At 35.1% G+C, this 15,677-nt stretch overlaps 1 protein-coding gene across 2 annotated transcripts in view; it reads right to left on the reverse strand.

Annotated features, from left to right (window-relative positions):
- CSMD3 (CUB and Sushi multiple domains 3) overlaps positions 1-15,677 on the reverse strand; it is a 1,328,729-nt gene that overhangs the window by 471,678 nt on the left and 841,374 nt on the right. For both annotated transcript variants that reach the window (XM_058275930.2, XM_058275932.2), the window contains 2 exons: positions 13,498-13,713; positions 11,316-11,504 (listed from right to left, as the gene is read on the reverse strand). In XM_058275930.2, coding sequence (XP_058131913.1) covers positions 11,316-11,504; positions 13,498-13,713 — 405 coding nt within the window. The remainder of the gene's footprint in view (positions 1-11,315; positions 11,505-13,497; positions 13,714-15,677) is intronic.

Here is a 15,677-nt window from a genome sequence, read left to right on the forward strand (position 1 = left end):
TACACCTTGAGCATACCAATAATTGAACTGGGATTCAAAGAGAGATGAGAAGAGAGAACTTGGATACAGTGTAGAGATATAGATACATGTGTCATAACCAGAAATTTCATTTGTGGAAGGGTTAATAGACTTGTAAATCCTTTTCCTTAAAACACCTGTTTCAAGTGCAATATTTAAATTCTTCAAACAACTTCCTAAACCTCTAAGTTCATTTTTCTCATGTTTTCTCAGTAACTCACCTCGACATCTTTTATGATTCAAAGGTTATTGTTTATTTAAATAAGCACAGTCTCCCATATCTGCCCATCTGTCCCTTGATTCTGGATTTAACTTATGATATTTATTTTATAACATTACATTATTTCCATGGCAACTGTCTTGATATAATAGAGAGAGGGAAATGACTTCAGCTGCTTTATTCTGCAGTGAAGGAGCAGGATTTGAGAAAGCTGAGCCTGAGCTGAAGAAAAAATAGCTACAAAAACAGAAATGATGATGGAAAAATGAAATTAATTTTATTACATACAATTGTTTAGCGACCGAATGCATTTGCAAAGCAGAATAATCATAGACCTACTCTCTTGTACTCACCCCTAAACCTACTCCCATTAGTGTCCCTGAACTCGAGGCTGATTGGTTCTTTAATATAATGCACTGTTATTAATTGATAGTTCTGGTTTGCCCCAATGTTCTTTTGTCTGTTTTCAAAGCTCCAGGTACATTTGAGCATAGAATAGCTAAGTGCATTACCAGATGACAAACAATGAAACCATTTATTAAAAATCAACTTTATGTGAATGACACACATTTTCTGCTATTATTTTCAATATTATGAGGCTAAAATGGAAAAAAAATATGTACACACATACATAAAACAAATAGATGTGGAGTTTATAAAAACATGCAATTAGAAGTAACTTTAAAAATATATTTGCCTAATGTGACAATGACCTTTCTTCCCAGTTTCAAAAGTCTTATAGGTAGTGTCAGTCTATTGCAACTTCAATTAAATCCTACCCTCTCTGGAGACATAGTATTAAAACCAAACTCAGTTACAAGTAACAATACATTTAATTATCTCCTCTAGTTATCTATACTGCTAAATGATAGCATTTCCTGGGAACTACAGATGTCACTGTTGCTAGAACCAGTTTGAAGACATGTAAAGAATATCAGAACCATATTACCTTTAATTCTTTTATTCTTCTTGACTCATATTTACATATAGCAAAAAATCTGCTTCTAATCCAATCTGATTTGAAAAAAATGTACTTAATATATTCTCCTAGAGAAAGTTAACCTCTCTGTGCTTCAGTTTCCTTATTCATACCTCATAAGACCATGCCTGGAATATAGTAAGCACACAGTAAACATTAGCTTTTATTATTACAAAACATTCCTTATCTGGCAGTAACATATACTAGGAACTGGTTACATTCTAATTAAGTAAAGATGCATTAAACTAGAAATGAAAATTAGCCTGTATGATGAAAAAGTTGATGAATATCCTATTTTCTAGGTAATAAATTTATTTTTCTTTAATGCTCTACTCAGAGCTCTACTCTTGATTCTGTTTTTTTCAGCATGTTTCTCAATATTTCTATATTATGACTGAACTCTAGTGTCACCTCCGCTAGGTTATGGTATCTAGTCATTTGGTCAAGCAAGTACTGGCCTGATTGTTAACGGGAGGGTATTTCAAGGAATTAAATCATTATTAGTCAGTTGCTTGTCTTTATGGCTGATTACATCTACAGTTAACAAAGGAGATTACCATCAGCAATGAGAGAAATCTCATCCAATCACTTGAAGGACTTAATGGGAGAACTGATGTTTTCAGCAGTCAGAAAGAATTTCTCTCTCTACTCCCAGCCAGCCAGCTTCTCCTGGAGAATTTATTGAAACCTTCTTCAGAGTTCTCAATTTGCAGCCTGCCCTACAAAATTCAGACTTGCCAATCCCCATGGTCATGTGAGCCAATTCCTATAATAAATGCCATTATTTATTTATTTATTGGAGACAGCTGAAGGAAAAATATGCTCTAGGTATTTATGCACTTAGGCATATTCTCTAAAAAACTAAGAAGAGCTCACTCAGAAGTTATACAGACAGCAAGGTCTGCAGCACTTTTAAAATGTTAAAATTTTTATATTTTTATTTTTGAGCTACCAGGAGTAAGGATTGAACCCAAGACCTCATATCTGGGAGGCCAGTGCTCAGTCACTGAGCCACATCAGCTCCCCTGAGTTGGCTCCCTCTTCTGTTTGTTTGCTTGTTTGTTTTTTGTTAGTAGGTACTGGAACTGAAGCCCAGACTTCCCATGTGGGAAGGGGGAGCTCAACTGCTTGAGCCACATGCACTCCCTTGATTGTTTATAGTCAGAGCAAGAGAGCATATGTGGTGAATGAAGTAGTTTTAAAAGTCTGCTATTACAAGTCCTCATCAAATTTAAAATTTTCATCCAAAGAAATTAAGACTATAATAACACAGAGGATCATTTCAAAGAAAATCTTCCTATGGATGACACCATTATGGGTAGCTTATGTTCTACTCTGGTTTATTTGGTTTATGATGATGAATTAATTTTAAGCTGCCTTATGCTCAGAATAAGTATCTGTGATGTGCCAAATTTAATGGTAGACACACAGGAGATACAAAGATGACTAAGATTTAGGCCAATCTTCAGGCTATAACCTTGGGTCAAACAGGTATAAATTCACTTCTGGAGTGAAACTCTCACACCATGTCAGCTCCCTGGTCTGCTGCATCTCTTATTGTCTTTCCTCTGTGTCTCTTTTTGTTGCATCATCTTTCTGCAACAGTTCTCTGCATGTGCCAGCACTCCATGCAGGCCAGCACTCCTGCATGGGCCAGCACTCTTGTGCAGGCCAGCCCTCTGTGTGGGTCAGTTTGCCTTCACCAGGATGCCCTGAGAAACGAACCATGGACCTCCTATATGGTAAATGGGAGCCCAATTGCTTGAGCCACATCCACTTCTGCCTTGTTTATATTATGTATTCATTTCTTTAACAACTAAACAAATGTATTGGAAATTTTCTATATCCTAAATAATGTTACAGATAAAAAGGCAGTTCCATTCAACATGATGAATTATAGAAAGTGGAAATACAGAAAAGGTAAAGCAAACAAAGGGGAAGTGTGTCTAACCCACTCTTGGGAGGTCAGGGAAGGCTCTTGAGCAAACTGAGTAGATAAGGTGAGTTGGAAAAATTAATGGATTAAACCACATTATGGAATGGGGTCTGTAAGCAAGTGACATTTAGAATTTATACTGAAGGCAAAGGAGAACAATGGAAAGAGTTTAAGCAAAAGAATGATACTAAATTTTTACTATAGGAAGTACATTCTGACTCCACTGTTGGGTTTGGAGAAAAGAGGCAAGAATGGAGACTTGTGTACTGCTTGATGTATTAAAATAATACAGGTAGATAACAATACATAATGCCATCTTGAATTATAATTGTGTGATCAGAATAGAAACTCAATAAACTAAACTGCAAAGGCTGCTCCAGCTGCTAAACAGATCCTTTTAATGCTTTCTATATCTACATTCTTTAAGGTAAGGAAATTGTTTTTTGCTTGTGCCAACACAAGTAGAGCTTGGTAATTTGTATGTACTAATCCTCAACATATCCTTAATGCTTTAAAGTGTAGAAAGTGCATGTTTGGGATTGGCAGGTAGGGTATTGTAACTATTTTCCTAGGATGTATATGTGAGACTAACTGGAGAGGACACTGAGCCCAATTTATCAAGGGGTTTAAGAACTTTTCATTTTCTCCTGTATACAATGAGGAATCACTTGGTGAGTTTAAGAAGGAATAGACAAAAGACTTGTTCTTTCTAAATATAATGGACAGACTTGAAGGTCACCCTCCGCAGGATCACTGCCTCCTGGTCCTCACAGCTTAATGAATCTCTTCCCCTTGAGTGTGGTTGGGACCTATGATTTTCTTGTAATCACTCCTAAGATAATCTTAGATTATACAAAACTTCAGATGTTAGAGACTCTCTTTCCTGGCTTAAGTAAGTAGTTGTGTTGAGGAAGCTTACATAACAAGGAACTGTGAGTTGTCTCTAGGAACTGCAGATGGCTGCTAGTACCTAAGCAAAAACTGAAGCTCTCAGTCCTACAACCACATTGCTTCCAGTAATCAAAAGAGTTGGAAAGGAACCACAGACTCAAGATGAGAACATATCCCTGGTCAAAACTTTAACTGCAGCCTTTTGAGACTCTAAGAAGAACCAGCTAAGTCTTGACTGCATGACCCACAGAAACCAAAAGGTATTAAATATGTTTTTAGGCTCCTAAATTTGTGCTGATTTGTTACTCATCAGTAGATAACTATTAATAATATATCTGGTAAAAATACTGAAGATAAATTAGATAAGAAAAAGCTAGAAATAGAAGTCCAGCTGGAAAGCAGAAGGTAATACAGTGAAATTATATATGTAATTACTGGAATATGAGCATCCAAGTTAGAAAGAGCAGGGCTTAACCTATTTTTCAAGTTATGTAATTAATCTATTTATTTTATAAAATGGGATAATATTAACAGTGACCTCTCAAATGGTTTTTAGAAGGATTATGTGAAAGAAGTGCATTTATATAGCATTTAGTATAATACTTAGCACATGCTATATGATATGATATTAATCTTCATGAGGACCAATGAGAGATATACTAGAATAGTGGCAGTGGGAATGAGAATGGTGATAAATTTGAGCAGTAGTTTTAGGTGGTAGTTCTCAGTTACTACACCATTATAAATAGAGAGAAAGAGAGAGAGGAAAGAGTATAAAATGACACAATTTCTATCTTGAATGATTGGGTGAGAATGACTCAATAGCTGAAATAAAGATTGTAGAAGAATAAGCTGATTTGACTGTGAAAATGATGAGTTTTCTTTTGGCATGTGGACATCAATGCGCCTGTAGGAGGACATCCATATGGAGAAGTTTAGTGGACAGCTGGAAATGCAGTCCTAGAGCTCAGACAAGATCTGGGTATGAGGATTTGGAGATGGTTGAAAATTATGTTATCCATAAACTGCATCACACAAACAAACAAACCTAATATTCTTTCTGTAAAAACATGATTAATCTCTCTTATAAACAAGTAAATTATGTGCTACTTAAATAAACAGATGTTAAGTTAAAAAAAAACCAACAACAAAAAAATAAAACTAGAGCATTAGAAAAGGATCTTTCCTTAAGGAATTAGTAACTAGTACATTACCAAATGCAAGGGATATAATTAAGTAGACTAATCCTGATAAGTTTTTGCAGGGGTTAGTGTACTATGGTCCAAGAGCCACGTTCAGCTTGCTGCCTATTTTTGTAAACAAAACTTTTTTGGAACACAGCCACACCCATTTATTTATGCATTGTTTATTGCTGCTTTGACAATGTAGTGATGAGTTGAGTAGTTACAACAGAAATCATATGGCCTGTAAAGCTTGAAACACTTACTGTTTGCACTTTACAGAAGTTGGCCAACCTCAGGTATATTCCATAAAAATGGTAGTCTTCCAAAATTGGGCACTTAATAAATAAGATAATAAAAATGCTGACTGGAGTACCACAATATTGGTCTAAAAATTATAAGACTTGGTTTCTGGTATAATATCCCATTCATTACTTGTAGCCTTTCTGAGCATGCATTTCCCCAGCTATAAAATGGAAATAATACCTTCTCTGCTTACTTCATAGAATGTGAGCAAGAGATTCTTCAAAAAACTATAAAGAACTGAACAATTATAAGTTAATATTATAGATTATGTATATTGTTAAATCATGAAGTCAGTGTACCCAGTCAATATTAAACAAGAAAAAATATAATTGGATTTTTGCATATAGAATGATCAGAGCACTTTTTACCTAATATTTTCTTTTATCTTTACAAGAAATATTTGGGCTGAATAAAACCAATAATGTCACTCACTTTTTCAGAAAAGAGAAGCACAGAAAATTAAGACATTTGCATAAAGACATTTGTATGAAGTCACCCAACTAATTTCTATAGGGCCATATATCTACAACCTGCATTTGATAGATCAGTCATATTTATATACATGTATATTTGATTCTAGTATAAAGAGCTGGAGTCTGCAATGAAATACAAACAATTTGTTTAAAGATAAATTTCAAATGAATTTTATACTTTCTTTTTCTGGAATTAAAAAAAAAATCTTTATTTTAGAATAGCTTTAGATTTACAGAGAAGTTACAAAGATAGTTCAGAGAGTTCTCATATACCCCATTTCCAGTTTCCTTTATTGTTAATATTCATTTTTAAACTAAATAATAAATAATGAACATGAAATGGCATTTTAAAGCATCAGGAAAGTGAGGAAAATATACAGATGTGTAAGGTAGAGCTATTATTTTTTCTCATTTGACTCATAATTAAGGGAAGATTTTGTTACTTGTCCAAGGTCAGATGAAAAATCAATGACACATGAAATTAGAAATAGAAGTAGATGTGGTAAATGGAGGATTATGAGGATGAATGTATTAATACCTTTAAAATGACTTCAAAATGTGGACTTCTTAAAATGTGTGGAATCTTGCCTAAAAACAGATCATTAATAATATTTTACCAACAAATCTATTTCCAAAACATGTTCTTTAATTAACTCCTTGTTTATTTGCAGCATGAGCTGGCTTGGTTCCTGGTATATTTCGAGACAAAGTGAAAACAAGCAATTTGTTTTCTGATGTGGCAATGGAAATGTCAATGTTTTTTTGTATTGTGAACTTTTAGAAAAAGAAATTATTTTCTTATTTCTTGACCAAAAACAAGACAATGTTACTTATTTTCAAAGTAATCAACTTTTCTGTATTTTATCTTTTTTTTCTTTCATATTTTACTTTTGTACATTTGATTGCCACTTAAAAAGCTAACCAGATATTCGTTTCCTTAGAAATATGGCTCTCTAGTACAAATACTTGTATATAAAATAGTATGTCCACTGACATATCATTTTCCCTAATAATTACTTTTATTTTCTCTGAAATTTACAGCATAATTGTGGAAATAAAGATATATATATATATATATATATGTATGTATGTTTTTTAAGGAAACATTTCACCTTTATCACTAACTAGTGAGTGAAATTTTGTGAGTTAAGTACTTAGAATCCGATAGCATACTGAAACTTTTTCAATGCCTTCCCTGCTCTTCCCTCTCACTCCTCTCCTCTGTCTTGCTGGTTGGTGAAAATCACTCCTCACAGCTATCTGTCTCCATGGCCTTTAGGAAAATTGGCAACACAGTAGGGTGGGGTGTGGAGGGAGAGTTGAAGGCACAAAGAAAAAGGACAATGTTTAGTTGCGCAAGAGCCACGTGCTAAGTAGGTTACCAGGAGATTTACTTTTATCTCATCTTTTATTGCTTGGAGCTATCTTGCAGTAGGGATGTGAATATCTGCATTTTGCATTTGGAAAAACTTGGCAGGAAAGACATTTAAACATCTTGCCAGAGGTGGTCAGGCAGTTTAGGAAATGCTCCAGTGTGAATGTGAACTCTGTGTGGGTAAGGTAGACCACTAGTTGGGGAGGAAAAGCCTTTTTTTGAGTGGCTATCACTCTCAATTTCTATCAAGATTCTTTTCTAGCCTCTTCAACTTTCCTTGCACTTAAGTGAACCTCAATAAATATGCTGTGGTTGAAGTTTCCCTCTAACTAAAATAAAGGAAATACTTGAGTGGTGTTCTGAAACCTTGTATCCAAAATATTGAAAGTCATATTTCCTGCCAGTTTCAGTGAAGTCTCCAGTCAGAGTCAGCGGTGTGCTGCTCTACATTGAGGACAGGACTTGGACTCAGAGAATGTTGTGATAGTCATGGCTTTGCCCCTAATGTTGTGTGAAACCTTGAGTTTTTATACACATTGCCCCTTTACTGATTTGCTAAACCTCCTTCCCAGCATTGGTGATATTTTGACTGAGACCACAGGATATAATCCTTTAAAATTTGTAGAACACCATTTTTATAGTGTTACCGTATTATAGTATTTTGTTAACATATTAGTTAAAAGCTTAAATGCAGATGTTAACAAAATTATATTTATTACTCATCTTAGAAACTAGAATTAAGATAACTTTTAACAAAAGAAACTGAAAAACACAATCAACTTATATACTAAATATAGAACCAAAATTAAGCATACATAAACAAAAATAAACAAAGGTATGTATTCAAAATTAGCTTTGATTATCAATTGCCTTACTGTTTAAAGAGTCAGATACATTCATATATAACCTACATACACTTAAGTCATTTTAGATAATGTTAGTATTGGTTTTATACTTGACATAAAATTTAAAACTTTCTCTCTATTTTTTTTTTCTGGAAATATATCCATCCCATTTAGAACCTTGTCGCAGGGAAAAATACAATCTAGATTCCAAATAACTAAAACAGAAGCAAACTTTGGAAACACAATCTACTTATAATTTGGCTACTGTCTACAAAATAAGTGTTCTTTGAGGTTGGCAGTGCTGAAAACCAAACAATGATTTTTAAGCAAGTATAGAACAGAGAATTGCTGTTTGATACATATGAAGTAAAACACAAAGAACCTGAGGAGAAATGGAAGCTGTCCAAAAAAACTAATATCACTAAAATTGGGTATATGCTCATGTGAATACTGACAATACTGTAACATATTTTACTAAAGACTGTGAACTTTGAAAAGATAAGGTAAGATTTATATACATATGCATGTACAGAACCAGCAATAGAAAAAGAAACAGATCTTTTTTAAAGTACAGGCAAGTGTGAAGAAAAGTTCAAAGAAAATTGGAGAAGTACAGTTATAAAAATATATTCTATTTCAGAGAATATTTCTCCATATCTTATAATTTAAATGTATACCTACAGTGAAATTCATTAAAGTCAATAGACTTAATTGTAAATTTCAATAAGCTCAAAAGCAAGCACAGCAATAACTTTGTTTTCCAAATTTGTCCTCAGGGTGATTTTCTTTCATCCTTCCCAATGAAGATTTAGGCAAAAATAAACCAACTCTCAGAGAAATACTTAAATAAAAACAAAACTAGTTTGAAGTAACTTTTTTTGCAATGTCAGATTTTCAAAAATCCATTTATTAAAATCTATTTTAAGTGTATTCTAAACCTTAAAAATATATATGTAAACAATTCCCTTTCAGTTTGTATGACAGCCTTGTATGTATTTAGTACTTTGAGAAAAAATATTAATTCCTTATGACTTAGAATTCTTCTAGGTTCACCTTTCCTAAAACTTATGATAAAACCACCCAGGGGGAAAAAGTTGCACTTTGGAATGAGGCATCTTTATACAAATCCTGGTCCTGACAATTATGACCTTGATTATCTTTGGCATATTACTTAAAATCTCTAAGTCTCAAGGGTTTTTTAAAATGAAAAATGGGGGGAATAATAATAATGACAGGATTATAGTGAGAATTCAATGACATTATATATGAAAAAGCCTAGCATACTCTCACAAATGTTAGAGTTTTATAAATTGGAATTTAATCCCTACTAAAATTTGTTTTATAAACTAGATTGATGATCTGGACAAATAAAAGATTTTATTCGAATTAATAAGCATTGTAATAACATCTGAATTTTGAATGTTTCTTATGTTTTAAAGCCTGTGTTAGGTGTTTCATTGACCAGGCTAATCCCTTCTAATCCTTATAACAACACCCGGAATTAAGTGCTACTAATGTAACTGTTTGCAGATGAGAAAAATGAAACTTAGAAAAGTGAATTGACCTAGTATCAAATGAGCAGGATATAAACCCAGGCACTCTGATTCTGTAGTTCTCACTTAGACTATTCTTAAGGTCTTTACTAACTGACTTTGGATAATGAAGTCAGACCAAACAAAAACGGAAATGGGAGCAATTCAGAAAAGGATGGGAATTCCAGATCTGGCAACAGCAGGGGGAAAGCCCAGAAGGAATACAACTTACATAACTTCCTGGAAAAAATGTTGTGAAAGTGTAACACTCATCACCTCTCAACTTCTAACCTCTTTGGTTGCTTGTGCTTTGACTACAAAAGCCTGTGATTTTAAGAAGAAATTTCATTTGATGTGTGTACATATATATATATATATATATATATACACATACATACATACATACATACATACATATCATCTTGTCTGTTATATAACCCTATGGGACTGTAAAAACAATCTCTTGGAAGACAGTATTTTTTGGCTAGATTTGGGGTTCCACAGGGATCCCCACATGTGATATGCCAGGCAATATATTCAATAAAGCGTAGGGGATGTCTTTATTCTCAGCTTCATCTGTGAAGGCATTTTTGCCTTCAGAGGAAAAGCCAGGGGCTTGAACCAGAAATCTCTACAAATGTCATTGATTTTGTGGCATATGATAACTATCACAGATTTGAGATGCAGAATTAATTTTACAAATAACAAAAATTCACCTTAAATGTTTATGAGAGTTTTTAATAGCTTTATGAAATTATCATAAAACAACAGTTTGCATTTTATTCTAGCATTAAAATAAGTACTGGTGATCACTAAACAACTGATGATCTGAAGGAATTCTTGCTTCTTACTTCTTAATTTAAATAGAGGATAACAAATCCTCATGAAAAAGTCCTTTATTTTTCCTACTGAAAATATGTTTTTTTTCCTTTTAGTAATGAAAACATTCATTTCCAAAGGTTGAGTTGGTGGTCCAAACTTTTAATACTTTATTGCTATTCTTTATCTCACAACATGAAATAAATGTCCATCTCAATTCATCTGTCATAAAAGATGCATTATATAGATAGCATTGAGTCAATAAACACCTTGGTAGCCCTTAAATTACTTATTCTTTGCACATATTCCCCTTTAATCATCATTTATGTATGTTAATTTTGCTACAAAGTATTAACAAAATTTCATTCAGAATATACTATCAACAGAATATAAGAATTTCATTTTCTATGAGCTGTCAAATAAAATTTTATCTCTCCTCTCTCTCTCTCTCTCTCTCTCTTCCACTCCCCCTCCCTCTCTCTCTGTCTCTCATCTACCTATTCAGTCCCTATCCCTCTCATTGGAAAATAAATTTGGAAGCATGGTTGCTTGAATGGAGCAGTTGAGAGAAATCAGTTAGTTCATCAAGGTACGGCAAAGTGCCAAGTTGAAAAAAATTGAAATAATTAATATGACATAAAAGATAAATTGAACAGATTATAAAAAAGAAGGGTGTGAACCATGCAACTCCATGGACAGTGACTACACATACAAGCAAATGAAAGCAGCTGACCACGTACCCACACACCTTGGCAGAGGTGCACTCCACACTCGTCGGCCACCACCAAGACAAATGATCTCTGATGTCCCTTCCAGTCGATAACCCAACGAGCAGGAGAAGGTCAGAGTGTCTCCAACTCCAAAATTGTACCCAATTCGGTTACCATATTGAGGAATTCCAGGATCTTCACAAGGTTCGAGGTTATATTCTGTAAATTAAGGAGAAAGAGCCCTCCATCCCCCGGAGTAGGGGAAGGGGAGAACAAAGAAAAGGATAGTCATCACTTTTAAGGGTATATCACTATTTTTTCCAAGCTGGATATTTTTAGTCTTTAGTTATAAATAAACAGTGACCATGTATATAATTGTTAGTATATGATGACAGCACACCTAAGTTTCTTTTGTGAAAGAACTGATAAAGGATACATACTTTCATGTGTGATATTCAATAGTGATAAGAAAATCTAAACTCTTGAATGATAAATTGAGAGTGTAGTTATTTACCTCATTTTTCTTTTGCATTATAAATAATTTCTATTTCATAGATTTTAACATAATAACGGCATAATATATGTATATTTTCAGGAACAAAATATTTAGAAAGAAATAACTTACACTTTTGAAATAAATTTACTAATTTTTTTTTGTCTAAATGATAGTCTCTTCTGACTCTAGTGTACAAGGAGTTCAATTAGCTCATTTATTGAAAATCGTGTGACTTCTGATACAGGAGGTTCTATAAGACTGAAATGCCTGTACTCTGAAAATTAGATTTACAAAGACATTTTCCCCATGCCATGAATGAACACCATAAAATGAAACTAATCACTCTTCAGAGTATTAGAAAGTTGATTAAACAACAGTATTATAATTTATATACAGTCCTAAGAAGTATACACAGAATACTTACTAAGACGGCAATAAACAACAAAAGAAATTTCTTAATGTTGATTAGTTATTATTTTTTTAAATTTATTTGCACATTTTTATACATTCTGGATTAAAAATGATTATACTCATGTATTATACATTATGAAATGCTTTAATTATTTTAATAGATGAAAGTTTTTATCAAAATCAATGCAAAAATAGTTTAAGAACAAGGGTAGTATTTTTATGGTTATAAAAATAAATTATAATATCACAATTTTAACATTAACAAGTTGGTATAAGATTTACCAGTTAATTTGTCTATAAATTGATAAATAACTGTTTTCTCACTATTCCATTCAATACAAAGTAGAACTCTAAGAGGTAAGAGTCCTTTTTATTTTTTTGGTTCTTACAAAAAGCACCATTTTTTTTGGAATCCAAATCATAATATTATCTATTGATGAAGAATTATAGAAGAGAGGGATAGCCACATCACTTACTTACTATACTATTACTGGTTTAATTAACATTTCATTTTTGAGTACAATTGAAACTTTAAAAATATATTTGATTTTTTCATGTTATATTCTTTGGGCTTTAGAGCTAGGTTTGGAAAGCAGATGTGGCTCATAACTGATAGAGCGTCCATCTATCACATGGTGGGTCCAGGGTTTGATCCCCAGGTCCTTCTGACCCATGTAGTAAGCTGGTCCATGCACAATGCTGTCATTCTACGCAGGGGTGCCCCTGCATAGGGGAGCCCCACACACAAGGTGTGCACCCCCCGTAAGAGAGCTGCCCTGCATGAAAAAAGTGCAACCCGCCCAGAGTGACACTGCACACACGGAGAGCTGATGCAGCAAGATGACACAACAAAAAAGAGACACAGATTCCCAGTGCCAACTGAAAATACAAGTGGATGCAGAAGAACACACAGCGCATGGACACGGAGCAGACAACGGGGGGAAAGGGAGAGAAATAAATAAAACAAATCTTTAAGAAAAAACATTGAGCTAGGTTTGCTCTTTGTTAGATTGTGCAGGACTATAAGCTTAAAAATTAATTAATGTACTTCCAATAGATTTTTAGTGAATTAATTTATGTTTTAACTTTATTTCAAAGTACCTTTTAATTTATTACTATAAACAATTTTCAAAGCATTTTAGACTTTCCTTTAAACTATTTGTCTCATTTCTTTGCAGTCTCTTCTTTATATTTATTTGTTATTATTTTTTCCTTCTCCATTTTATCACAAGCAATGTTCATACTTTTAAAAAACTGATTTTTTAAGTTACTAAGAGAGCTACTTTAGTTTGTTTGTTTTCTCACCAGAGAATGTAATGTTGAATCCTTCATATGATATTGAAAAATCTGAAATGAAGCGCAATTGAGCCCTGAAATTTCCATAGAGACCGGCATTGATTGTTGAAGGAAGTTCTGAACCAGTCAGGCGTGCCAGTGGTTGGGTAAAGCTACCATTCTCTGTGATGAGTAAATAGTCATGATGATCTTCCAAATGAAAGGTGTGAAAGCTGAACTGCACACCTATTAAGAAAAAAAACAGGAAAATTAAACTCATAAGATATACCAATAAAACATGTAAGTTTACTAAAATAACTGCATCTTGGACTTTACTTGTAATTGTGGGGTTTTTTCCCCTTCTGAAAATTAAATGCATGTCTACAAGTTATTCAAACAATATAAAATAATATTATTCTTCTTTTGACTCCCCCCCCCTTCAGTTCCTTTATAAGAGATATAGTAAATCATGTCTTAAAAAGATTTGGAAATAAAATTTAAAAATCAATACTTGGGGGTAGGGCAAGATGGCATCAGAGTAAGGAGCTCTAAGTGTCAGCTTGTCCTACAGGGCAGTTAGTAATTACCCAGAGCTATCTACAGCACCAGTTTGGTGGGCCTGGGAGACCAAAAGAGCATCCTGCAGTACCTTTGAAAGAATGGAAAGAGGAGACTACCCATCTGCAGTGAAGATTCATGAGTAGAGCATTCCAGCTGCTGAAGCCAGTGCCCATCTTACACGGGTGGTACACATTACCTCAAGAGCTAGTCTGTGGCCAGAGTTGGATGCTCCATTTCCAAAAATCAGGGAAGGAAGAGTCAGTTAGGCATTGACTTCAGCTACTGATTAGTAAATTCAGCTGGCTAAAGAATAATCCTACTTAACTAAAGTTTGAATTTGTCCAAATTGAAAAGAAGCTGGTAGCCACCATTTTAACTCCACACCCAGCTTAAGGGTAGCAGAACTGATTGAAAATCACAGTGATAGAAGAGACCAGCTTCTTTCCACCCTAGCTAAATCTGGCAGTGAGGAAGCAGGGTGGGAGGGGGCCTGCATCACTGTAGGTGATTCTAGTCAGCACAGATTGGATAGAGTTAACACTTGGGGCTCCATACCTGTTCCCAAATAGGATAGGAGGGGAGCTGTATTTCCTCAGCCTCTCTGGGCAACTGCAGGCACTTTTGGCCTGCACAGACTGGTTTGATGAGGGTCTTAAATTCCATCCCTGCCCCTACCATAGGAAAGGAGGAGGCTGGTGTTTCTTCAGCCTCTCTGGACAACTGCAGGTGCTTTCATCCCACACAGACTGGATACTCAGGCACCGGCAGCTTCATCCCTGCCCCCCAATAGGATAGGAGGTGAGTTATGATTCCTCAGTCTCTGGACAACTGCAGGCACTTTTGCCCTGTACAGACTGGTCTGCTGAACACCTGGAGCTCCACCCCCATACTATCCAATAGGATGGTTTGATGAGGGCCTTCAATTCCATCCCTGCCTCTACCATAGGAAAGGAGGAGGCTGGTGTTTCCTAAGCCTCTCTGGGCTGCTGCAGGTGCCTTCAGCCCATAGAGACTGGATATTCAGCCACCTGTGGCTCCATTCCTGGCCCCCAATAGGAGAGGAAGGGAGCTGTGTTTCCTCAGCCTCTCTAGGCAACTGCAAGTTCTTTTGGCCTGCACCGCTTCATCTGTTGGGCCCCTTTGGTTCCACCCTCACCTCTCTAAGTGCAGAAGGGACAGTACTCCCTTAGCCACTCAGGGCAAATGCAGGCACTTTTGGCCCATATGGATTAGATTGTCGAGCAGTCTGGCAGGTCGATCACCATTTCTGTCAGAGAAGGAGGGGGACAAGACCTATGTTAATCTACGTAGTCAACTTCAGTCAGTTTTGACCTGCATTGCTTAGTTTTCTGTCTACACCTGCAGCTCCATCCCTGTCCAGGCAGGGGAGGAAGAGGGTGAATCTCCATCAGTCTCTCTGGGCAACTACAGACCATCTTGTCCTACACAGTATAGGTTACTACACATGGCTGAGGCTCCTTCCCTACCACTGACAGAAGAGAAAGGTGAGAGGCTTCAGTGGTTCATGGGGCAACACAGGAAGCTTCAGCTTCCAAAGCTTACAGTACCAACTACATTATTGGCTTCTAATACACAACCAGCAAGGGAGAAAGGGCAAGAAAATCCTAAAGTAAGAGGGAAACTGTACC

This window comes from Dasypus novemcinctus, chromosome 14 (assembly GCF_030445035.2).
Source record: "Dasypus novemcinctus isolate mDasNov1 chromosome 14, mDasNov1.1.hap2, whole genome shotgun sequence".
Classification (NCBI taxonomy): Eukaryota; Metazoa; Chordata; class Mammalia; order Cingulata; family Dasypodidae; genus Dasypus; species Dasypus novemcinctus.